Source organism: Amblyraja radiata, chromosome 2 (assembly GCF_010909765.2).
Source record: "Amblyraja radiata isolate CabotCenter1 chromosome 2, sAmbRad1.1.pri, whole genome shotgun sequence".
NCBI lineage: Eukaryota > Metazoa > Chordata > Chondrichthyes > Rajiformes > Rajidae > Amblyraja > Amblyraja radiata.
This window is the reverse complement of record NC_045957.1, coordinates 145233119-145259270: the sequence shown is the minus strand read 5'-3', so window position 1 is coordinate 145259270 and position 26152 is coordinate 145233119. Positions and strand designations below refer to the sequence as shown.

The window sequence follows — 26152 nt, the reverse complement described above, 5'->3', positions numbered from 1 at the left end:
CACAGAAAGTAGTTGAGGCCAGTTCATTGGCTATATTTAGATGCGGCCCTTGTGGCTAAAGGGATCAGGGGGTATGGAGAGAAGGCAGGTACAGGATACTGAGTTGGATGATCAGCCATGATCATATTGAATGGTGGTGCAGGCTCGAAGGGCCGAATGGCCTACTCCTGCACCTATTTTCTATGTTTCTATTCCAGTAAGGGTCTAACCAATGTTGTATATGCTGTAGTTTTCACTTCCTTTGGGCAGAACCAGAGGTTTCATCTAAGGAATCCTAGTGTCTGGTTGGCTTTAGTGACCGTGTTGTCGACGTGTTCCCCCCACGAAAGCTATGTCTCCCTCTCCCCTGAATCTCAGTCTGCAGAAGGGTCTCAACCCAAACCGTCACCCATTCCTTCTATCCAGAGATACCACCTGTCCCGCTGAGTTACTCCAGCATTTTGTGTCTATCTTCCACGTAAACCAGCATCTGCAGTTCTTTCCTACACCCTTCCCAGCTCCACAATACTGTACTTCTTCCGAAATTAACTTCCTCAAATATGTAGATATTCACTATTCACAAGTCTAACATGATGTTCTGCACTGCAAAGATCGTTCCTTTGTGGCATCACACAAAGACAGCAAGGATCACATTAATTTCATGCGTACAAAGCAAAGAAAGAGTTCAAGTCCATTTTAACAGTTCCCAAGATAGCTGTCTGTGAAATCAAAAGGTTAGATAATGCAAATCTAAGCTACTGTGCCGGGGTCTGGCAGAAATCCAGGCAAAAACTAGTCGGACACGAGTTGTGTGCACTAGAGGTGTTTAATCTTCTACATACAGCTCCCTACTCCTCAGCTGACACGGGCGTTGCCCGGCCTTAAATAACAACTCAGATAACAACCCCGTGACTCGCACCTCCCCCACCAAGACGCCGCCCTCTAGAGCCGATGGTTCATCGTGACCTTGGGTTGCTATCAGGTGCCGCCATATGCCCCCCCCCCCAGAACCAGAGGCACCGAACCGCACAGGACATCGCACGAGGTGGCCCGAACGCGTAGATACAACACCGCGCCCCGGGGGCTTACTCGGTTCGGGAGAATCTTAGGGAGCCTGGGACGGCGGAAGCCCGCGACGGGGAGGTTGAGCCATATGGACTGGCTCGCTCAGGTCCAAGTGGGTCGGTTTCAAACGAGCCACAGACACAGTTTCACGCCGGCCTCCCATGTCCAAATCGAATGTCGTAGGCCCGTGCCGCAGCGCGTGAAAGGGACCTTCATACGGGCGCTGCAAGGGCGACTTGTGGGAGTCATGGCGAAGAAAAATGTACGGGCAGCCCATCAGCGGCAGAGGCACATGGGAAGGGGCCACTCCATGACGCGACGTTGGGATGGGAGACAGGGCGCTGACCCTCTCCCGCAAGCGGATCAGCATCGATGACGGGGGTTCATGGGGCCCATCAGCAGCAGGGACAAACCCCTCGGGGGCGGTGAGCGGAGCACCATATACCAACTCCGTGGGGATCCTCCTTGGGGGCCGTCCGAATCCCCAACAAGACCCACGGCAACTCGTCCATCCACCCAGGAGGGCCTGTGAGACAAGCCAGGGCGGCCTTCAGACAGCGGTGGAACCGCTCCACCAACCCATTTGATTGGGGACGGTACGCTGTCGTGTGGTGGAGCTGCGTCCCCAACAGGCGGGTCATGGCGGAACACAGTTCAGATGTAAATTGGGCGCCCAGGTCGGATGTGATGTGCAGTGGAATCCCAAAGTGGGAAATCCAGGCTGCTACGAGGGCACGAGTACACGACTGCGTTGAAGTGTCCGTGAGCGGGATGGCCTCCGGCCACCGCGTAAAATGGTCGACCACCATAAGCAGGTGTGAAACACCCTGGGATGGAGTCAGCGGCCCCACGATGTCCATGTGTATTTGATTGAACCGCCGGCATGGCACTGCGAATTCTGGAACGGGCGCCCGGACGTGTCTACACACCTTTGATGTCTGGCACGGGATGCACACCCGGGCCCAGTGAGCGACCCGCTTCCGAAGTCCTTGCCACATAAACCTGCCACCATAGCGACAGTGACCCGGATGGATGGGTGGGCCAGCCCATGGATCACCTCAAACGTGCGACGGCGCCAGGCCGCCGGAACGATAGGCCTCGGCTGACCCGTGGATACGTCACAGAGGATGGAGGAACCCAACGGCACGTCCTCAAGCACCAAGCCAGAGATCGCGGTGCAGTACGCCGGCATCTCATCGTCCGCCAGCTGGGCCACCGCCACGTCGGAGTAATCTATCCCCGAGGCCGGGTTAAGCACGGCTGCAATTGCCGAACGGACAAAGCATCCGCCACGAGGTTGCATTTCCCAGCGATGTGCCGGACGTCCGTTGTATACTCTGAAATAGCCGCCAGCTGGCGCTGCTGACGGGTGGACCAAGGATCCGAAACCTTCGCAAACGCAAAGGCTACGAAGGAACGACCCTCGAGGAAGTACCGGAAGTGCCGCACTGCAAGGTGTAAGGCGAGCAACCCCCGGACGAAAGCGCTGTAGCGCTGCTCCGCAACCCTCAGGTGCCGGCTAAAGAAGGCGAGAGGCCGCCAACGGCCATTAACGGATTGTTCCAAAACGCCGCCGAACGCACTCAGAGGCATCCACGGTAAGGGCTGTGGAGGCATCGGCCGACAGATGCACGAGCATAGTCGCTCGAGCCAAGGCCTCCTTCGCCCCTTCAAACGCCGCAATGCCGACAGCGGCCCACTGTATCTGCCGAGGGCATCCGGTCGCCGAGCCCGCCCATGTTAAGGACGTGACAGGCGCGCTGCATTTGGCTCGGCCCGTAGATCCGAAGCAGCAGCTCCTTGAGGCTTGTGTATTTCCCCACGACCAGCGGGAATTCCAGGTAAGGAATGATCCGACCGTCCGTCTGCTGGTCAAGGGCACTTACCACATGGTGATAGCGAGTCTCGTCAGCTGTAATGTCGCCGATGTGAAATTGGGATTCGGCCTGTCGAAACCAAACCCTCGGCTGCCAGGTCCAAAATGTAGGCAGCTTCAGGGAGACCGCGTTGAGTTCGGCCTTGTCGGCCTTGTAGGCGGCAGCGGCAGAATGCATTTTATTTTTAATTTCCCATCTGGTATTACACTCCTGGGCATCTGGGGTCACCAATTGTGGCGGAGACTGTCAGGAGTCCAGCCAAAAACTAGTCGGACACGAGTTGTGTGCTCTAGACGTGTTTAATCTTCTGCAATACAGCTCCCTCCTCCTTCCCTCGCACGGGCGTTGCCCGGCCTTAAATAACAACTCAGATACCGACCCCGTGACTCGCGCCTCCCCCACCAAGACACCGCCCTCTAGAGGCGATGGTTCGTCGTGACCTTGGGTTGCTATCAGGTGCCGCCACACTACTCAGTTATGCACGATTACATGGAACAATACAGCATAGGAACAGGCCCTTCGGCCCACAATGTCTGCACCGAACATCATGCCTGCACCCAACATTATCTGCCTGCGTATAATCCGTATCCCTTCATTCCCTGAATATTCATGTGCTTATCTCTTATATGCCACTATCCTATCTGCCTCCCCCACCAGCCCTGGCAGTGTGTTCCAGCACTCACCATGGTCTGTGTAAAATAAACGTATCCCGTACATCTCCTTTAAACTTTGCCTCTCTCACCTCATTTGATATTTCCATCCTGGGAAAAAGGTTCAGACTGTCTACCCTATCTATGCCTCTCATCATTTTATTTTGCTACTATCGTGCTAAGTGTCATGCCATTAATTGGATACATTCGACCTCCCAAAGTGCAACACCTCACACTTGCTCGAATTAAAGTCCATCATGCATTTCCCCGCCCATCTCTACAGCTGATCAAGTCCCGCTGTATAATTTGACAGCCTTCCTCACAGTCCACAACCCCAAGAATCACAGTGCCATCTGCAAACTTAACAATCATTCCGTCTATATTTACGGCAGGTCATTTATACGTGTCCTTAGAACCTTCAATGATGCCAATTTCCTAAAGCCTTTCCATTGGGGACTGGGAAGCAAACAGATTCCTGGACTTAAAATACATTCAACTTCATGAAATTATATAATACTTTACCTCTGCCCAAACAAGGCCCCCTGCAAGGGTGTGATTAGGTCATTTAATTTCACATAGTCAAGGGAAAAACATTTTTCACACAGAGAGTGGTGAATCTCTGGAATCCTCTGCCACAGAAGGTAGTTGAGGCCAGTTCATTGGCTATATTTAAGAGGGAGTTAGATGTGGCCCTTGTGGCTAAAGGGATCAGGGGGTATGGAGAGAAGGCAGGTACAGGGTACTGAGTTGGATGATCAGCCATGATCATATTGAATGGCGGTGCAGGCTTGAAGGGCCGAATGGCCTACTCCTGCTGCTATTTTTTATGTTTCTATGTTTCTATGAAACTCAATACTTCCCAACTGGTCATCAATCACCAAGCCCCCTTCACTCCCCTCCTCAAATGTGATAGATTGCCAACAGCAGCAGTTAATGAAAACATGGAAGTGGGTTTGACAGCACAGGAAGCAATGCGCTGGCAGAATTATCTCTCGTTTACTTGCTGCAGAGCAGCTGTAGCTGATGAATTATTACATTGAATAATCCACTTCCTTAGAGTACTGTCTGTGGCCGCAAGCAAACTGATCGTTTCAGGGAATACGCCATCATATTTACATATTATACTGGAACGACTTTTTAAATGACTTCAGCCCCCCTCCAGAACAAATACACAGCTCTTAATTGCCTTTCAAAAGGCTCACAAACAACGGAACTTCGGTATTGACCAATATCCTGTTTTGAACCGTTTACAATTCAAACCAGGGCAACCCCCCACATCCAGTCAACAGCCAGGCTGGTGTCCTGAACCAACATTCGCTTTCTACAACTGTCACATTTCCAGCTTCTCTGATGAACTTCAACCTCTAGATATACAAAGCTGACTCAGAAATGAAAGGTGTTCAAGAAGGAACTGCAGATGCTGGAAAATCAAAGGTACACAAAAAAGCTGGAGAAACTCAGCGGGTGCAGCAGCATCTATGGAGCGAAGGAAATAGGCAACGTTTCGGGCCGAAACCCTTCAGCTTTTTTGTGTACCTTCAGAAATGAAAGGCATGGTTGGCTATTCAACATACGGCGCCAGTGTTAGCTGAATAACTGCTAAACCCACCTTCCTGCAACAGATAAGTAACCCTGCATGTCTTCAAGTACCCATCCAAATACTGCTTGCAGCACCTGCTGTCTCTTGCAGTTTACATCTAAAAGGGTCTGCCTTCACCACGAGTTCCAAAGCTTTTCAATCCTCTGGATGAAACTTTTTTCCTTATCATTCCTTTACTATTCCTTTACATCGACAACTGCATCAGTTCTGCCTCCAGTACAGAACTCATTGATCTCATTTACTTTACCAACAACTTCCCACTGGTTTCTGCTCATTCTGCTCCCTCCGCAACTCCTTGGTTCACTCCGAGAACACTGATGCAATTATTAAGAAAGCACATCAGCGCCTCTACTTCCTGAGAGGATTACGGAGAGTCGGTTTGTCAAGGAAGACTCTCTCCAACTTCTACAGGTGCACAGTAGAGAGCATGCTGACCGGTTGCATCGTGGCTTGGTTCGGCAACTTGAGCGCCCTGGAGAGGAAAAGACTACAAAAAGTTGTAAACACTGCCCAGTCCATCATCGGCTCTGACCCTTCCATCGAGGGGATCTATCGCAGTCGCTGCCTCAAAAAGGCTGGCAGTATCATCAAGGACCCACACCATCCTGGCCACACACTCATCTCCCTGCTACCTTCAGGTAGAAGGTACAGGAGCCTGAAGACTGCAACGACCAGGTTCAGGAATAGCTACTTCTCCACAGCCATCAGGCTATTAAACTTGGCTCGGACAAAACTCTGAACATTAATAGCCCATTATCTGTAATTTGCACTTCATCAGTTTATTTATTCATGCGTGTATATACGTATATAATGGTATATGGTCATACTGATCTGTTTTGTAGTAAATGCCTACTATGTTCTGTTGTGCTGAAGCAAAGTAAGAATTTAATTGTCCTATCAAGGACACATGACAATAAACTCTCTTGAATCTTGGATCCTTTCCAATGCAAATCACCCCCTCACCCCCTAACACCTGTCCCTATACCTCCTCCCTCACATCCATCCAGGGACCCAGCAGCCCTTCCAGGTGAGGCAGAGGATCTCATGCACCTCCTCTAATCTCATCTACTGCATTTGGACCTCCTTTAGATGAGGCGATTGTTTTGACAAATGCTGGCACTTGGATCTTCTGGTTGTGAACCATTTTAACTCCCCTTCCCATATTGATCTTTCTGTCCTGGGCCTCTTTCATTGCCAGAGTGAGGCCACATGCAAACTGGGGGGAACAGCCCCTCATACTCCGCTTGGGTAGCATACAACCACAGAGTGTGATCATTAAATTCACCAATTTTAGATGACTATCCAACCAACACCACACATTTACTTATATGTCCATGAAAAAGTCTCTGGAATTGGACTAAACCAATACATTTCTAATTCAAAACTGCGAAGGTTGTCACCTGAGCCACACCTAATATTTTAATATAATAATGCTAACACAATAATGTCTGGAGAATCAGTTGTTCATTGTATGCAAATTTCCACTGTGTAAGATAGCCTGGACAATCAATCATGGTACTTAATGCACCAGCAACTATTCTCTATAATGTTAACGAGTGCCTCAGGCTCTAATGGCTGGAGCGCATGTTCTACAGCATTCGCATAACTGAGCTTGTATCTAAAAAGAAAACAAGATTATATTTGTGTAGGAAGGAACTGCAGATGCTGGTTTGCACAGAAGATAGACGCAAAATGCTGGAGTAACTCTGCGGGACAGGCACATCTCTGGAGAGAAAGAATGGGCGACATTTTGGGATGAGACCCTTCGTCAGACTGAGAGTCAGGGGGGAGGGAGTCTAGAGATATGAAAGGGTAAGGTGTGAAAATGACAGATCAAGGCGGATGTTGAAGGAAACGTAGAATGGTTCATTGTTAGCTGAGAGGAAGACGACAATGATGCATACACTCAGTGAAATTTAACAAGAAAATAATCTTGAGCCAGTGTTGTATTTGATAGGGAGACTACAGCTCTAACCTTTCAATAGTGTACTCTGCTGGTTAATATTAAATGCTAAAGCACGCTAACTGTAAAACATAGCTTGTAATCTCTATATTTAGAACTCACACCAAACCAATATTAGATCCTGAATAAATGCTAAGAATATCCTATTACCTCATGTCACTGAAGAGCATGCACACAATTGTAAGCATTTACTTCAGTATTGAAACCCACAAAGGAATCCACTGCTGTTTCTGTGGTGAAACTATTAGAAGTTATTAGAGATGCACCGATCTTAGCTTTCTGATGGTTTTTAGTTTATAAGGTTTCTGATGGTTTTTAGTTTAAATGAACTAAGAACTATTTTTTAAAGAATGAAGACACCCACAAACACACAGATATACACAGCCATCACTTTGATTGATGTGAACAGACCAAAACATGGACAAAAGTTGTGATTGGAGAAACAGTTGTTCTTACCACCAGATCTTTTCCACTCAGCTATATTCTGTTGTGGACGACACAGTCTATGCAACTGTCCAATGGTTTTCACAATAAATTACTTTTATCTATAGCTCTTTGATGATGCTCATACTATATTACTCATACTCATATTATTTGACTGGTTAGCCTGCAACAAAAGCTTTTCACTGTAGGGTTTCGGCCCGAAACGTTGCCTATCTCCTTTGCTCCATAGTTGCTGCTGCACCCGCTGAGTTTCTCCAGCATTTTTGTGTACCTTAGCTTTTCACTGTACTTCAGTACACGTGACAATGAATTAAACCAAAACTATTGGACGCACCTCTTCAAAGTAACCATATAACCATATAAACATATAACAATTACAGCACGGAAACAGGCCATCTCGACCCTTCTAGTCCGTGCCGAACACATAATCTCCCCTAGTCCCATATACCTGCGCTCAGACCATAACCCTCCATTCCTTTCCCATCCATATAACTATCCAATTTATTTTTAAATGATAAAAACGAACCTGCCTCCACCACCTTCACTGGAAGCTCATTCCACACAGCTACCACTCTCTGAGTAAAGAGGTTCCCCCTCATGTTACCCCTAAACTTCAGTCCCTTAATTCTCAAGTCATGTCCCCTTGTTTGAATCTTCCCTACTCTCAGTGGGAAAAGCTTTTCCACGTCAACTCTGTCTATCCCTCTCATCATTTAAAAAACCTCTATCAAGTCCCCCCTTAACCTTCTGCGCTCCAAAGAATAAAGCCCTAACTTGTTCAACCTTTCTCTGTAACTTAGTTGCTGAAACCCAGGCAACATTCTAGTAAATCTCCTCTGTACTCTCTCTATTTTGTTGACATCCTTCCTATAATTAGGCGACCAAAATTGTACACCATACTCCAGAATTGGCCTCACCAATGCCTTGTACAATTTTAACATTACATCCCAACTTCTATACTCAATGCTCTGATTTATAAAGGCCAGCACACCAAAAGCTTTCTTTACCACCCTATCTACATGAGATTCCACTTTCAGGGAACTGTGCACAGTTATTCCCAGATCCCTCTGTTCACCTATATTCTTCAATTCCCTACCATTTACCATGTACGTCCTATTTTGATTTGTCCTGCCAAGATGTAGCACCTCACACTTATCCGCATTAAACTCCATCTGCCATCTTTCAGCCCACTCTTCCAACTGGCATAAATCTCTCTGTAGACTTTGAAACTCTACTTCATTACCCGCAACCCCACCTATCTTAGTATCGTCTGCATACTTACTAATCCAATTTACCACACCATCGTCCAGATCATTGATGTACATGACAAACAACAGTGGACCCAACACAGATCCCTGTGGCACCCCACTCGTCACTGGCCTCCAACCTGACAAACAACCATCCACCATTACTCTCTGGCATCTCCCATTCAGCCACTGTTGAATCCATTTTGCTACTCCACCATTAATACCCAACCATTGAACCTTCTTAACCAACCTTCCATGAGGAACCTTGTCAAAGGCCTTACTGAAGTCCATATACACAACATCCACTGCTTTACCCTCATCAATTTCCCGAGTAACATCTTCAAAAAATTCAAGAAGATTAGTTAAACATGACCTTCCAGGCACAAATCCATGTTGACTGTTCCTAATCAGACCATGTTTATCCAGATGCTTATATATATTATCTCTAAGTATTCTTTCCATTAATTTGCCCACCACTGACGTCAAACTAACAGGTCTATAATTGCTAGGTTTACTCTTAGATCCCTTTTTAAACAATGGAACAACATGCGCAGTACGCCAATCCTCCGGCACTATTCCCGTTTCTAATGACATTTGAAATATTTCTGCCATATTTCTGCCATAGCCCCTGCTATTTCTACACTAACTTCCCTCAATGTCCTAGGGAATATCCTGTCCGGACCTGGAGACTTATCCACTTTTATATTTCTAAAAAAGTACCGGGAGTGACGCCAGGCATGCTACCAAGTAAACGCAAATGCGACTGTGCGAAGGATGCAAAGAGGTTTCAAGAGGATAGAGACAGGCTGATCATAATTACAATGTCAAAAATGTGAGATTATATTCTTCAATAGATTAAAAAACCAAATGCAGAGTACTTTTAAAATAATTGGGTAGTGTTCATGTTTAAAGGGACTTGGGCATTCTATACACAAGTCAGTGAAAGTTTATGTGCGGGAGGCAGTTAGGTATGTTGTTCTTTACTGAGTCGGACAGCATCTCCGGGGAGGAGAGATGGGGGGGGGTGTTTCTAGCCTGGACCTTTCACACTAAAGAGGGGTCCCGATCCAAAGCGTCTCTCATCCTTATTCTCTGGAGGTGTTGCCGACCCACTGAGTTGCTCCAGCACCTTGTGTCTAATCTTACCCCAGTTCATTTCTCTTAGAGTTTGAGTAAAGGGTCCAGGCCAGGGGTAGGGGGGAGCAGGGGTTGGGGGTGGGGGGGGGGGGGGGGGGGGGAGGGGAGAACAGAGAGGAGGTAAACCAGGGACCTGGCCCTTAAAGAGCTCAATTTGGTATTTTTCTCTGGGGCCAAAGAAGCGCCGAGGCGGATGGGCCATGGACGGGGCAGAGCAGTCGGGCAGAGGAGGACTGTCAGGCTGAGGAAGGGCTGCGTAGCGGATGTGTTTAAGAAGGAACTGCAGATGCTGGAAAATCGAAGGTAGACAAAAGTGCTGGAGAAACTCAGCGGGTGCAGCAGCATCTATGGAGCGAAGGAAATAGGCAACGTTTCGGGCCGAAGCCCTTCTTCAGACCGATGGAGGGTGGGGGGGCGGGGAGAAGAAAGGAAAATGGAAGAGGAGGAGCCCGAGGGTTGAGGGAGAGCTGAGAAGGGGAGGAGACAGCAAGGGCTACCGGAAATTGGAGAATTGCGTTCAAGCGGGTGGTCGGGCCACACCGCTGGGAACAGAGGGACTTGGCGGAGGTGGGGGTAGGGGTGCCAATAAAAAGAAGGTTCAACATGATGCTAATGAGCACTTTTGTAACTTTGTAGGCACTAGAAACATGGCGACTCTTTGTGTATTGTATGCAGAAAAAAGAATCTCACCGTAGCTAGGTACATGTGACAATAAAATATAATTGAATCATTATTGCATGAGGATTTGACCACTAGGATATATATATATATCTCAATGCAAATTTAGAAGGTCCTGATGAGACAACACCTGCAATTTTATCCTCTTGAGCCAAACAGAGAGTTGGAGCACAGCCCGCTGAGTTACTCCAGCTTTTTGTGTCTATCTTCGGTTTAAACCAGCTTCTGCAATTCCTTCCTACACATCTCATCTGCTCCATTGCGAAATCTCCTCAAGGAATGCCTACTTTCAAGGTTCTCCTCCTCTCTCCGACAAGAGTTCTGCCACATCCTCTCTAGCTGCTCCCCCTCTCTGATTCCTTCTGCTTCTTCTTCTTCTTGCGTATGGGGTGCACAGCCTAAAGTTGTAGGAGAACTTGTACTAATTGATCTTATTTGATTGTGCACGCCGGGTTGATTGCATTCGTCGAAACAGGGTGCAATCTTCCACCCCATTCCTTCTGCTCTTCGACTCTCAGTCTGAGGAATGGTCTCGACCCAAAACATCACCTATTCCTTTTCTCCAGAGATGATGTCTGACCCGTTGAGTTACTCCATCTTTTTGTGACTATCTCCGGTTTAAACCAGCATCTGAAGTTCCTTCCTACATACCTAACCATTAAAACACACCCTCCAGGGCACATGTCCCACTTCCATGTTTACATCATTTGAGTTGGATATCATTTTATGCATGTCAAATGATTTTCATAAAACCCCTTCATACTTCAATGTTACATTGGTTATCTAATTATTTATTTTGATGCTGAACATCAATAGATTCTTCAGCATGCTCAGTGAGAATATTCTTGACCAAAGGATCTGATGCCCAACTCCGGCGACTCTGTGTGTTTAGTTTAGTTTGGTTTACAGATACATCGTGGAAGCAGGCCTTTCGGCACACCGAGTGCACACCGACCAGCGATCTCCACACACTAACACTATCCTACAAACACTGGGGACTATTTACATTTATACCAAGCCAATTAACCTACAAACCTGTACGTCTTTGGAGTGTGGGAGGAAACCGAAGATCTCGGAGAAAACCCACGTGGCCACGGGGAGAATGTACAAACTCCATACAGTCAGCACCGTAGTCAGGATTGGACCCGGGTCTCTGGCGCTGCAAGAGCTGCAAGACAACAACTCTACCGCGGCACCATCGTGCCACCCATGTCTATGCGCTGGTCACAGAAGTGGATCTGCAATCACACATTACAATCGCTCCACACTTTTAATTCTCTACACAGCAATATTTCTTACATTAACTATGCACTAAATGTTAATCACGTTATTCCCTTTATCTTGCATCTGTACACTGTAAATGGCCTGATTGTAATCATGTAGTCTTTCTGCTGTTTGATTAGCACACAGCAAAAGGTTTTCACTGTACATCTATTGTCTGTACACTCTTCTTCTCTCCTGTATGGGAATGAGAAGGGAAGTAGCTTGCAACTGGGAGCTCTGTGGCTGGTCCATTTCTCTCAAGAGATGCTGCCAGTCCCTTCAACTCCTTCTCACCCAAGTTCCTCCAGCAGTTTATATTTTGCTAAAATTTCAGCATCTCCAGACTATTTTTTTGACTGTACGCATTAGCAGTGTGGGCCAAAACCATAATCAAAAGTAGTTTATAATGATACAAAGTCCTGGAGTAACTCAGTAGGTCAGGCAGCATCTGTGGATAGTCAAATCTTGCAACAACATGGATAGGTGACGTTTTGGGTTGGGACCTTACTTCAGACTGATTGTGCTGGGGGAGGGGAAGGCGGGGGAGGAGGGGAGGGGGGGGAGCAAATAAATCTGGAAGAGAGGAGAGAATGTAGATTGAAAGGGACTGGATAGGATGGAATCCAAGTTTGTGGAGATGAGTTCGGTGGGGTAGGAGCATGCAGAATCGATGGGTCTGTTGTGGAACCCAAACAGTCTGGACCCGAAACTTCACTTCACCTGTCCGTGTTCACCAGAGATGCTGCCTGACCCGCCGAATCACTCCAGCACTTTGTGTCATTTTGTGTAAATCACCATCTGCAGTTCCTTGTTTCTAGTTTGTAAAGACTATTGCTAAAGGAGAAAAAGAATGAAAGCTAAGTTCATGGCAATTGCTGAGCGTTAGGGTCTATGATTAGATTACAGCAACTCCCTTTACACTGGCATCAGCCAATCTTCCCTGTCCCGCCTGCAACTGGTCCAAAACGCCGCAGCGAGACTCCTGACGGACACCCGAAAAAGGGACCACATCACCCCGATCCTGGCCTCTCTCCACTGGCTCCCTGTGCGGTTCTGAATAAATTTCAAGACCCTCCTCTATGTCTACAAAGCCCTCAATGGGCTTTCACCCACCTACATTAAAAGTCTTCCCACCCACCACTCCACCTCCAGGTCCCTCAGATCGGCCGACTTGGGGTTGTTGAATATCCCGCGGTCTAGGCATAAGCTCAGGGGCGACCCCGCCTTTGTGGTTGCAGCCCCTAGACTGTGGAACAGCATCCCTCTTCCCATCAGAACTGCCCCCTCTATCGACTCCTTTAAGTCGAGACTTAAAACTCATCTGTACTCCCAAGCCTTTCTTGACGTCCTCTAAGCGAGGGCTATATGTATATATGTATGTAGTTTGTTTGTTTATACTATTATAACAAATGTAAAGCACTTTGGCCAACGAGAGTTGTTTTTTAAATGTGCTATATAAATAAATGTGACTTGACTTGACTCTGATGCAGAAGACAGTGATCAATACTCGGTTCAAACTGGGTTTCAGTAAAAGTAACCATTACAAAGAAATACAGCAAAAGCCAGAATTGGAGGAATGCAGAGGTTAGGGAGGGCCATATAGGCTGGTATGGATATAGGCATATTATCTCTTGCTCCTCCTGACACAGTTGTTCATTAACTCACTATCTGATCCACTCACAACCTCTCTCTTGATTACACAGGACATTACATGTTATTGTGTTCTGAGTCTGCCCCACTGAAGACATGAGGCCTAGCATGTAGGCCGCCCTTCAAAGCTCCTTGTCTAAAACGTTCTCCCGGGGTCAGCACTAAATACTGAAACGCTCTTATTACTAGCAGCCAATTCTCTGACTCAGAAATGTTATCTGGCATTGTTTATAATAATCCTCTGCTTTCACTGCAGTTTTAACACACACACACACACAATCTCCAGCAGTCTACACTTACTTACTTGCCTTGTTTTTTTTCCTTACCGACAACACCATGCTTCTGTTACAGCCATTTACGGGAAATGATGACAGTGCCCAATTAAACATGGATGCCTTCTAAAAAAAACTATTGGCAAAGCCTACTGTACATTCCTCTGCAGCTCCGATGATGTGGTTACCAAGTGACAATATATCTGCCTATCTTGCAACAAGCCAGCCTCATTGTAACTCTCTCCGCCCTTCTCCCAGTTACAAGCTAATATTATCACACAATCCTTTATATTTTCTAATTAAACATTCAGCATAACATTTTATGGAAATAGAACTCTTATTTGATATCAAATGTTCAATTGCGCATAAACGTTTAACTTTTTTTATTTTTAACAAAAAAAACTATTAAAAAAAATACACAATAATTTCGATAACAATTAATCTTCATGACTTAGAGTCATAGTGTCATACAGTGTGGAAACAGGCCCTTCAGCCCATGTTGCCCACACTGACAAATATTCCTCATCTACACTAGTCCCACCACTCTGCGTTTGCCCCTCATCTCCCTAAATTACGTACCAGTCCAAATGTTTTTTAAACAACTGTGATAAACAACTGCGTCGACCACCTCCTCCGGCAACTCATTCCATACACTCATCACCCTTTGTCGGGGGTCGCCAGCGTGGGTCTCTACCCGGCTCGGCCTGTGGACTTCGGGAGCCGCGGACTCCGGTGGGAGGTGGCTGATTTGGAGGTCCGGGCCGCTGAGGATATTCTCCGCCGGAGTTCGACGTCGGGGTTCCATCATCCCCGGTGAGAGGGCCTCAACATCGGGCCACCCGTGGCGGCGACTACGGGGTACTCGGGAGGCCACGACCACGGGTGAACATCGGGGAACATCAGCGAGGAGGCTGGCTGGACTTTGGTTGCTTCCCTCACAGTGGGGAACTTTAGTGCTGCTGTGGGGACGTTGTGTCGTGGACTTCTGTGTTTGTGCTTTTTTAAATTTTTTATGACTGTAAGGAAAATCTTATGAGACAATGACAATAAATTGAATCCAATCCAATCCAATCCAATATGCATCAAAAAACAAATCACCCCTCATCCTCCTACACTCTAAGGAATAAAACCTAGCCTGCTCAACCTCTCCCAATAGCTCAGGCCTATAAGTCCTATCAAGATCCTCGTTAATCTTCTCAGTACCCTTTCCAGCTTACTCTGACTGATGAAGACCAATGTGCCGAAAGCATTCTTGACCACCTTATCTACCTGTGACATCATTTTCAAGGAACTATGTAACTGCACCCGATCTATTCCTCTCATAATTTTGTACACCTCTATAAGATCACCCCTCATCCTACTGCACTCCAAGGAATAGGGTCCTAACCTACTCAACTTGTCGCTGTAACTCAGGCCCTTGAGCCCTGGCAACAGCCTCATAAATCTCTGTACCCGTTCCAACTCCAACAATATATTTCCTATAACATGGTGCGCAGAACTGAACACAATACTCTAAATGCGGCATCACCAATGTCTTATATAACTGAAATATGACCTCCCAACGTCTATACACAATACAATGACTGATGAAGGGCAATTTGCCAAAAGCATTTTTGACCACTTATAAAAATCTGACCTCTTTGGTCCCATCTACAAAAAACTCAATCGTGAAACACGACCTCCACATATAAAACCATGTTGACTATCCCTAATCAGCCCTTCTTCATCTAAATGCATGTATATCTTATCCCTCAGAATACTCTCTAGTAACTTTCCAACCACAGATGTTAGACTCACTGGCCCGTTGTTCCCAGGCTTTTCCCTGCAGCCCCTCTTAAATAGAGGCACAACATTAGTAACTTCCCAACCTGACTTAAAGACATGATCCACATCTTTCATTTAAGAAAGAGATAGATATAGAAGTGAACTTGAGTGTCCAATTGTTAACTTCATGCATGTTGCCAGTGCAACATTTGCAGATAGGTTTTGCACTAGCCGATGACAAGCATTTGTTTATACAAGAAAATTAATGGGCATTAATTGTTAGAAGCACTGAGGAGCGAACCTGCAGAGATTGATAGGTTTTTGCACATTAAGGAAATCTGTATTACTCCAGTAAACATTGCGAGCCACCAACCACAACCCGAAGTATGCCACTACTAATGTTCCAATGCAGTAAAAGCTGTAAGATGGTACCAGAACATGCCGACTCTTTGCATCGCGGTCCCAGAAGATTATCTACTATCATCCAATACAATCGTCCAAATCTTTTAATTCTATTCCATTTAAGAAATGCACACTAATGTTTTTCTTTGCACTATCTGTTGTACTTATGCATGGCTTGATTGTACTCATGTATAGTAATATCGGGTTTAATTGGATAGAATGTAAACAAAAACGTTTCACTGTATACGTAATGATCAACCAATATATTTTGACAGAAGTGTAATTATAAACTTTCTGCACATCAGGTTTAAGTTTAAGGGCTGTCCCACTGCAGCGACCTAATTGCGAGTTTAGAAGAGTTTAGGAGAGTTTGAAAAAGTGTCATGTTGAAGACCTCCTTCGTCTATGTAGAAAACCTCCTTCGACCTCCTTCGACTATGTTGAAGACTAGCTTCGACTATCTTCGGGAAAATTGGACACCGAATAGTGAAGAGTGAAGCCGACCTGGTCCGAGAACACTAATGCAATTATCAAGAAAGCTCATCAGCGCCTCTACTTCCCGAGAAGATTATGGAGAGTCGGATTGCCAAGGAAGACTCTCTCTAACTTCTACAGGGGCACAGTAGAGAGCATGCTGACCAGTTGCATCGTGGCTTGGTTCGGCAACTTGAGCGCCCTGGAGAGGAAAAGACTACAAAAAGTAGTAAACACTGCCCAGTCCATCATCGGCTCTGACCTTCCTTCCATCGAGGGGATTTATCGCAGTCGCTGCCTCAAAAAGGCTGGCAGTATCATCAAAGACCCACACCATCCTGGCCACACACTCATCTCCCTGCTACCTTCAGGTAGAAGGTACAGGAGCCTGAAGACTGCAACAACCAGGTTCAGGAATAGCTACTTCCCCACAGCCATCAGGCTATTAAACCTGGCTCGGACAAAACTGATTATTGGTGGCCCATTATCTGCTATTTGCACTTTATCAGTTTATTTGTTTATGTGTGTATATATTTATATTGTGGTATATGGACACATTGATCTGTTTTGTAGTAACTGCCTACTATGTTCTGTGTGCTAAGCAAAGCAAGAATTTAATTGTCCTATCAGGGACACATGACAATAAACTCACTTGATTTGACTTGACCTCCTTCAATCTCCTTCGACTATGTTGAAGACCATCTACGACTACCTTCGACTACCTTCGACTACCTTCAATTACCTTCGATAACCCTCGATTACCTACGACTAACATGCCGACCTACTACGACCTACTTCGACTAAACCTACGAGTAAACAAAATATCTATTTTTTTTCCATGGTGACCTTTTTTTCCTCGCGGGCATTTTTCAGCATGTTGAAAAATACGCCGCGACCTAGCTGAGGCCTCGAGTACACGGGAACTACTCTCGAGCATGAAGGAGAGTTACAAAGACCTCCTAGTACCTTGTGTCGACCATGCTGCGAGTATGAGTCGAGGGCAAACTCTTCTAAACTCGCCAATTAGGTCGCCACAGTGGGACAGCCCCTTTAGGGTTAGGTTTATTATTGTCATATGTACCAAGGTACAATGAAAAGCTATGTTTTGTGGACTATCCAATCAGATCAGATAGTCATATAGCATGGAAATATGCTATATGACTATCTTCAGCCCAAATAGCCCACGCTGACCAACATGCCCCATCTAAACTAGTCCCACCTGCAAAATCAGCCATTGTTTTCCATTCCTAGATGCCCCAGCTGGATTTGAACATTAAATGGTGCACACACCTCAGGACACATATGGCGGCCTGTAACATTAACAGGACCTTCATAGATTTGTTTCACTCTGATGGCAGATGTGGGCTTGGGGGGGGAGGTGGGATGGAAAGAGACAACAATATGTGAAGCTAAGGAATACCTGGTTTGCTGGGCAAAAGGTTTTTTGCTAGATTGTTGTAAATCTGACCTAGTTGTATACATTTTTTGATACATTTTAACGGTAAAGGTATCTGATGGATATGGGAACCTAGTCACGATGCATGCATCATCTTTTCTGACTGGCTTACTTCTCCTCGACCTTTCATTAGTCTATTTATTGAGGTGGTTTTGTTTCTTAGCCTGATGGCTCAAAAGCTTTCCACCATCATTTGCTTTAGAGTCATAGAAAATAGGTGCAGGAGGAGGCCATTCGGCCCTTCGAGCCAGCACCGCGACCCTTCGAGTAATAGAAACAGGCCCTTCGGTGCCTACTAGCCTATACCGGCCAACATGTTCCATCTACACTCGTCCCACCTGCCTGGGTTTGGCCCATTTCCCTCTAAAACTGTCCTACCCATGTTCCTGTCTACAGGTTTATTAAACTTTCCAATAGTACCTGCCTCAACTACCTCAACCGGCAGCTCGTTCCATTCACACACCGCCCTTTGTGTGAAAAAGTTATGCCTCAGGTTCCTATTAAATCTTTCCCCCTTCACCTTAAACCTATGTCCTCTGGCTCTTGATTCGCCTACTCTGGGCAAGAGACTCTGTGCCTCTCCCCAATCTATTCCTCTCATGAATTTAAACAGTACATGTCTAGAAGATCACCCCACATCCTCCTGCACTCCAAGGAATAGAATCCTAGCCTAGAGTCAACTTTGTGAGGGGAAAATAATTTCAGTACATCTAGCATAAAATTCTGGTTTAGATGTGTAGAAAATGTGAAGAATGCTATTGCTTGCAAAATAATAATAAACTATTTCCATGTCTATGTATCCCTCTGTGACACTATTGGCAAACTATTTGAATCAGCAAAGCCTGTTCCACCCACACGATAAAGCAATATGATACTTCCTTTACAGCGAGTGTATTTCCTCTTTAATTTCTTCATGCAATAGACGCATAAAGTCTTGACGACCTGTATTTTCTATTAGTCATTGATTTAGTTAACTTTTAACAATCAAACTCATTCCAATAAAAAAGCTATTGACTTTTAATCATGCATCGAATGGTTGCTTGTAAATGTGTTTTTCTCAAGTTTAATTTAGAGTTACAGGATGGAAACAGGCCCTTCAACCTACGGTGTCCACGCCAACCAGTAATCACCCGTACACTTGTTCTATCCGACACACTATGGACAATTTATAGAAGCCAATTAACCTACAACCCTGCATGTCTTTTGAATGTGAGATGAAATCGAGGCACCCGGAGAAAACACACACAGTCACGGGGAGAATGTGCAAACTCCAGACAGACGGCAGCCGTCGCCAGGATCGAACCCAGGTCTCAGGCACCGCAAGGCAGCAACTCTGCTGCTGCACCATTGTGACACATTACAATAGATGAGTTCTACAATAGATAATATTGTCGTGTGCATGTCTATTGTTTTCTTTCAATCTGGGGTTATGAAATGATACAGAAAATGCTGAAGTAGTAAGTGCCTACTATTTTCTGTGTGCTTAAGCAAAGCAAGAATTTCATTGTCCTATACAGGGACACATGACAATAAACTCACTTGAACTTGAAGTTGAGAGTACAAATTGAAATAAAAACTTTATGAGGTGGTCTAAGCTTGAAGGATTTTAGACGTAAAAATCGAATTTGTCACTAAAGACCCTGTCCAACACATGAGTTTACCTTGTGTTTAACTCTTAATACCTTACTGATATAGCTATACATGACAGTAGCTTCAGAAACTGTAAGTCAGTCATCATGGATCAAAACCTTTCACAATACCAAATATATCTCACTTAGATAAAAATGCTGGAGAAACTCAGCGACGTTTCGGGTCGAGACCCTTCCTCAGACTCAAATATATCCCAAAGTGAATGTGCGAATGCTGTTCGTGGACTTTAGTTCAGCGTTCAATACAATCATCCCTCAGCACCTGGTAAGCAAATTGGGTCCATTGGGCCTCAGCACCCCCCTGTGTAACTGGCTACTGGACTTCCTCACTGACAGACCCCAGTCAGTGCAGGTTGGAAACAACACCTCTAACATCATCTCTCTGAGCACCGGTTCCCCTCAGGGCTGCGTCCTGAGTCCACTGTTGTTTACCCTGATGACCCATGACTGTTGTGCCAGGTTTAGTACAAACCACATCATGAAGTACGCAGATGACACAACAGTGGTGGGCCTAATCCGGGATGACAATGAACTGGCTTACAGGGAGGAGGTGAAACAACTGGTGGAGTGGTGCAACACGAACAATCTGATCCTGAATGTTGACAAAACAAAGGAGGTCATCGTTGACTTCAGGAGAGACCGGCACAGTCACACACCACTACACATTAATGACATCAATGTGGAGTTGGTCAGTGCCACTAAGTTCCTGGGGGTGCCGATTACTAACAGCCAGTTTCTCCACTGCGCTGCGGAACTGGCTGGGGTTTTTACCAACATCTTCAACACCTCCCTCTGTCAAAGCTCAGTACCCAACTGCTTCAAAGAATCTATTATCATCCCGGTTCCCAAGACCAAGACCATCTCCAGCCTCAATGACTACAGACCCATTGCCTTGACATCGGCAGTCATGAAATCATTTGAGCGCATCATACTCAATCACCTGAAAACTGTTACCACCCCACTCATGAACCCATACCAATTTGCATACAGAGCCAACAGGTCAGTTGAGGACACCGTCAACTTAGCAACTCATCACATTCTGAACCACCTGGAGTCCGCAAACACATATGCCCGCATCCTGTTCATGGATTTCAGCTCGGCATTCAATACAATAAACCCGGCCATACTGTTCAATAAATTACTGGACATGAACATTGACCCATGCATCTGTTACTGGATTCACAGCTTTCTCTGGAACAGGAAACAGAGGGTGAGGATCAACAATAATACATCCTCCCCTCTGTTTCTCGGTACAGGCACACCCCAAGGCTGTGTTCTCTCACCGTGGCTATTCTCCCTTTACACAAACCAGCTCACATCCCACCACAGCTCTGTCAACCTGTACAAGTACGCGGACGACTCAACCATCATAGGATTCATCACCAACAACCAAGAAACTGAATACCGTGCACAGGTCAACCAAGCAGTGACCTGGTGCACAGACCATGATCTCTTACTCAACTTATCAAAAACAAACGAACTCATCATCGACCCAAGACGCCAGCCATCCCCCAAAACTCCTGTGCTCATTAAAGGTGAATCCATCTCCATCACTGACACATTCAAACTCCTTGGAACCCACATCAGCAACAACCTCAAATGGAGGACAAACGCAGACCACATCTATGGAAAAGCCCAGCAAAGACTTTTCCATCTCCGACAGCTAAGGAAGTTCAGAGTAAGGTCTCATCTCATGCTCCGCTTCTATACAGCCATCATCGAAAGCATCCTCACTTCATCCATCACAGTCTGGTTCGGCAGTCTCGACTCACTCTCCCGGAAGAAATTACAGCGCATCATAAACAGAGCATCCACAATTATTGGCTTACCCCTACCATCCCTTGAATCACTTTACCACAAACGGACACTTCACAAAGCCCGCAAGATCATCTCTGACCCCTCTCACCCTGCACACTATGCCTTTCAGCTACTGCCCTCTGGGAGGCGTTACAGGTCAATTGCCTCCAAAACAAACCGCTTCAAAAACAGTTTCATTCCCACTGCAATTAACTTTTTAAACTCTGTACGGTGAGGAAATACGAAATAAGCATGGCCCTTATGTATTTTGAAATGTGTCTGTTTGTATGTATATCTATGTTACAAGTTTAATGTTTGATGAAATGTTGGAACCTGTACTGATAACAAATTCCACCAGCCTGGCTGTGTGGTCATTAAAATACAATACAAAAAAAAAAAAAGTCTGACCTGGTCACAAAACATTGCATCACTAGTTAAGAGAGCACAGCAGCGTTTGCACTTTCTGCGCCGAATGAGAAGAGCTCACCTCCCCCATCCTGTCCTCACCACTTTCTACAGGGGCACCATAGAGAGTATTCTGACCAGCTGCATCTCTGTCTGGTTTGGGGACTGTAAAGCCTCCGACTGGAAGTCCGTGCAGAGAGTGGTGAGGATGTCTGAAAAAATAATCGGGACTTCTCTCCCCTCAATCGGAGACATTGCAAGCAAACGTTGCTTGTCTAAGGCCAACAGTATTATAAAGGACCCCACACATCTCCATCATGGACTGTTCACTCTGCTGCCCTTGGGCAAAAGATATTGTTGTATAATGCCCCTGTCCCACTTAGGAAACCTGAACGGAAACCTTTGGAGACTTTGTGCCCCTCCGAAGGTTTCTGTGCAGTTCCCGGAGGTTCCCGGAGGTTTTTGTCAGTCTCACTACCTGCTTCCACTACCTGCAACCTCCGGCAAACACCTGCAACCTCTGGGAACCGCACGGAAACCTTGGGTGGGGCGCAAAGTCTCCAGAGGTTTCCGTTCAGGTTTCCTAAGTGGGACAGGGGTCTTAGGAGCAGAACGGCCAGGTTTTGCAAGAGCTTCTTTCTCCGAGCCATCAGACTCTTGAATGCCATGTAACGTGCCACCACCATTATCTATTTTATCTTTTTATCCATTTTATCTTTTTATCCATTTCATCCATTTCATCCTTCTGTTATTTTGTGTTGCACGGGGAGCCAGATGCAACGAAGTTTCGTTCAGAATTGCATATAATCGATGTATTTCTGAATGACAATAAAGTTTTGATTGATTGATTGCACTCTTTCCTGCCAGACCCATTCAGTCACCTGTAAACATGCCAACTAAAGCAGCTAAAACAGCAAGAACTCACAAGTAACCACAAACATCTGATAAGAATCAAATGATTTGTTTCAGCAGAGCCAGGATAAATATTGGACAAAATACAGAGGGCAACTCGCTTGTTCTTCAAAAAGCGCAAGTATCTTTGACCTCTATTTCACCCACCATCGCAAGTGAGTAGCATTCAATAGCGTCCAAATGGCCCGTGAATGTTGACCCCTCACCAAATCTGTTGGAACAGACTCAAAGAAAAGAATGCAGTCTGGGTGGAAAGCTCAATTGATAACATTATTAACCAGTAAATGGTATAACATCAAGTCATTGACGGTAGACACAAAAAGCTGGAGTAACTCAGCGGGCCAGACAGCATCTCTGGAGAAACGTCACCCATATGGATGGGAAAGGAATGGAGGGTTATGGTCTAAGCGCAGGTATATGGGACTAGGGGAGAATACGTGTTCGGCACGGACTAGAATGGTCGAGATGGCCTGTTTCCGTGCTGTAATTGTTATATGGTTATATGGTTATTCCTTTTCTCCAAAGATGCTGCGTGACCCGCTGAGTTACTCCAGCTTTTTATGTCTATCTTCGGTTTAAACCAGCATCTGCAGTTCCTTCCTACACAAGTCATTAAGGATCCTGTGATCGAAATATGTCCTGCCTCTCAGTTTATGTTTGCACAATAGTTAGGTGTGGACTAATCACCATCTGTTGGTTTTTTTTGCATTTTCCCTTTACCATTCTGCGTAAAAAAAGCGAAATTAAAAGATGTGGAACAGATTATCTTTGTTGAAGGAACAAAGAGGAGGAACTTTATGGTTTTGAATGTCACCAAAAATTACTTTTATGTTTCTGGTAGCTTTAAGTTGATTAGATAATTGCTATATGATAATATGACCCAAAAACATTCTATTATATAATCCAGCTCCAAGTCCAGTCATTGATAAATTCTCATTGTCAAAGAAGGGATGTTGGAGAGATTGTGAATCTACTTGCACTAAAGCATATGATGTAGCTGAACAACCCGCTGAGTTTCTCCAGTAGTTTTGTCTACCTTCAATTTTCCCAGCAACTGCAGTTCTTTCTTAAACAAAATGTAGCTGAATAATTCTGCTTTACATTTATATGTTGTGAGGAGTGCCAATAAAGAACGCACAGCCTTAAAGTTGCTCCAATGTCTTCAGGAGATCCCCACAATATTTTCACCATTAATTAATTAACATTAGGAACTGATATGTAGGAAAATACCCTACCAGCACAACAAGCCTGCCTCATAATTCTGGTGCCAAATTATAGGAAAGATGTCAACAAAATAGAGAGAGTACAGAGGAGATTTACTAGAATGTTGCCTGGGTTTCAGCACCTAAGTTACAGAGAAAGGTTGAACAAGATAGGTCTTTATTCTTTGGAGGGCAGAAGGTTAAGGGGGGACTTGATAGTCTTTAAAATGATGAGAGGGATAGACAGAGTTGACGTGGATAAGCTTTTTCCATTGAGAGTAGGGAAGATTCAAACAAGGGGACATGATTTGAGAATTAAGGGACAAAAGTTTAGGGGTAACATGAGGGGGAACTTCTTTACTCAGAGAGTGGTAGCTGTGTGGAATGAGCTTTCAGTGGAAGTGGTGGAGGCAGGTTCGATTTTATCATTTAAAAATAAATTGGATAGGTATATGGATGGGAAAGGAATGGAGGTTTATGGTCTGAGTGCAGGTAGATGGGACTAGGTGAGAGTAAGTGTTCGGCACGGACTAGAAGGGCCGAGATGGCCTGTTTCCGTGCTGTAATTGTTATATGGTTATATGGTTATAATTCTAATCATCACCAAACAATTCCTACATCAATACCCCCCCCATGAAGCTTTGTAGTAGCCACCATACCAAGGGGAGAAAGCAAAAAAAAAACTTGTGGATACAAGGAACTAGGTTTCCCAAAGAATAGAAATTATTAAGTTTGGAAAGGCCCCATGTGAACCTGTGCCTCGCCTGAAAGGACTGTTGGGGTCCCTGGACAGAGTCAAGGGGGGAGGTCTAGGGACAGGTGCTGCACCTTCTGCGGCTGCAGGGAAAGTGCCTGGTGAGAGGGTGGCTAGGGTTCTGTCCTGGGCTTTCTCCATTGTCGAAGTGAGGCCAAACGCAAATTGGAGGAACAGCACCTCATATTTCGCTTGGGCAACTTACAACCCAGCGGTATGAATATAGATTTCTCTAACTTCAAATAACCCTTATATCCCCTATCTCTCCATCCTTCCCCCACCCTAGTTGTCATACTAGTTTCACTATTGGCCTGTTGAGTTACCCTGTCTGTATAACTCGTTATCACCTACCCCATGGCCAACAATGCACCATTGTGGGCTCCACCTTTCTGTTGCTTTTTGCATATCTTTCATTCATTCGTTCTATTTACCTTCTATATCTTTCGTTTCCCTTTCCCTGATTCTCAGTCTGAAGAAGAGTCTTGACCTGAAACATCACCTATTCCTTTTCTCCAGAGATGCTGCCTGACCCGCTGAGTTACTCCAACAATTTGTGTCTATCTTCAGCGTGGAAGGATATCCAAGTTTACAGCACCATCTAGATTAGCTGGCAAGATGGGCCAAAGAATGGCAGATGAAATATAATTCTGACAAGTATGAGGTTTTGCACTTTGGTATGTTAAACCAGGGCAGGACTTGCACAGTAAATGGTGGAGGCCTTGAAGGTGTTGTGGAGCAGGGAGATCTATGAATACAAATGCACAATTAGCTAAAACTAGTAAGTAAGGCAACAAGGGTGGTGAAGAAAACATTTGGCAGATTTGCCTTCATTGAGAAGGCTGCCGAGTACAGAAGTTGAAACAACATGATGCAGCTCTATAAATTGTTAGTAAAACAGCAAATGGAGGAATACTGTGTACAGTTCTGGCCGCCCAGAAAAAGTAAGAATGTCGTAGAGTCATACAGCATCTCCAGCCCAACTTGCCCACACCGGCCAACGTGTCCCAGCTACACTAGTCCCACCTGCTTGCGTTTGGCCATATCTCTCTAAACCTGTCTTATCTATCTATGTACCTGTCTAACTGTCATTAAGTTGGTAATGATGTGGAAAAGATACACCAGAATGCTGCCTGAACTTGTGGGCTTGAGTTATAGGGAAAGGCTAGGACTTTTATATTTGGCAAACACATGGACAAATTGTGACCTTGGTGAGGTGTACAAGATCATGACATGGACACGGATGGCGTGAACTTCCCCAGTTAAGGATTACAAAAATAGAAGATGCAGGCTTAAGCTGAAACAGGAGAGACTGATTGGGGATGATCAGCCTTGATCACATTGAATGGCGGTGCTGGCTCGAAGGGCCAAATGGCCTACTCCTGCACCTATTGTCTGTTGTCTATGACTCCACAGTCCACGACTCCGGGCTGGGGTGAGGCCACATCCACACCCTGGGCACAAGCTATTGACCCCACACCTGACCCATCAGCTCATACGTTCTTCCCCCCCCTC

At 45.6% G+C, this 26152-nt stretch overlaps 2 protein-coding genes across 5 annotated transcripts in view; one reads left to right on the top strand and one right to left on the bottom strand.

Moving 5' to 3' along the window:
- Positions 1-26152, bottom strand: part of LOC116970062 (nucleotide-binding oligomerization domain-containing protein 1-like) — an 87279-nt gene that overhangs the window by 60220 nt on the left and 907 nt on the right. Inside the window, exon 1 of one of the 4 annotated variants that reach the window (XM_033016805.1) lies at positions 13862-13944. The exons of 2 other annotated variants lie outside the window; for them this stretch is intronic. The gene's annotated coding sequence lies outside the window, so the exon portion shown is untranslated. Of the gene's footprint in view, positions 1-13857; positions 13945-26152 lie in introns of those variants that run through there. One more of the 4 variants, XM_033016802.1, reaches the window with a different exon arrangement.
- LOC116985514 (small nuclear ribonucleoprotein-associated protein B-like) overlaps positions 2727-26152 on the top strand; it is a 65307-nt gene continuing 41881 nt past the window's right edge. The window contains exon 1 of the mRNA XM_033040280.1: positions 2727-2885. Within this exon, the coding sequence (XP_032896171.1) occupies positions 2727-2885 (159 nt within the window). The remainder of the gene's footprint in view (positions 2886-26152) is intronic.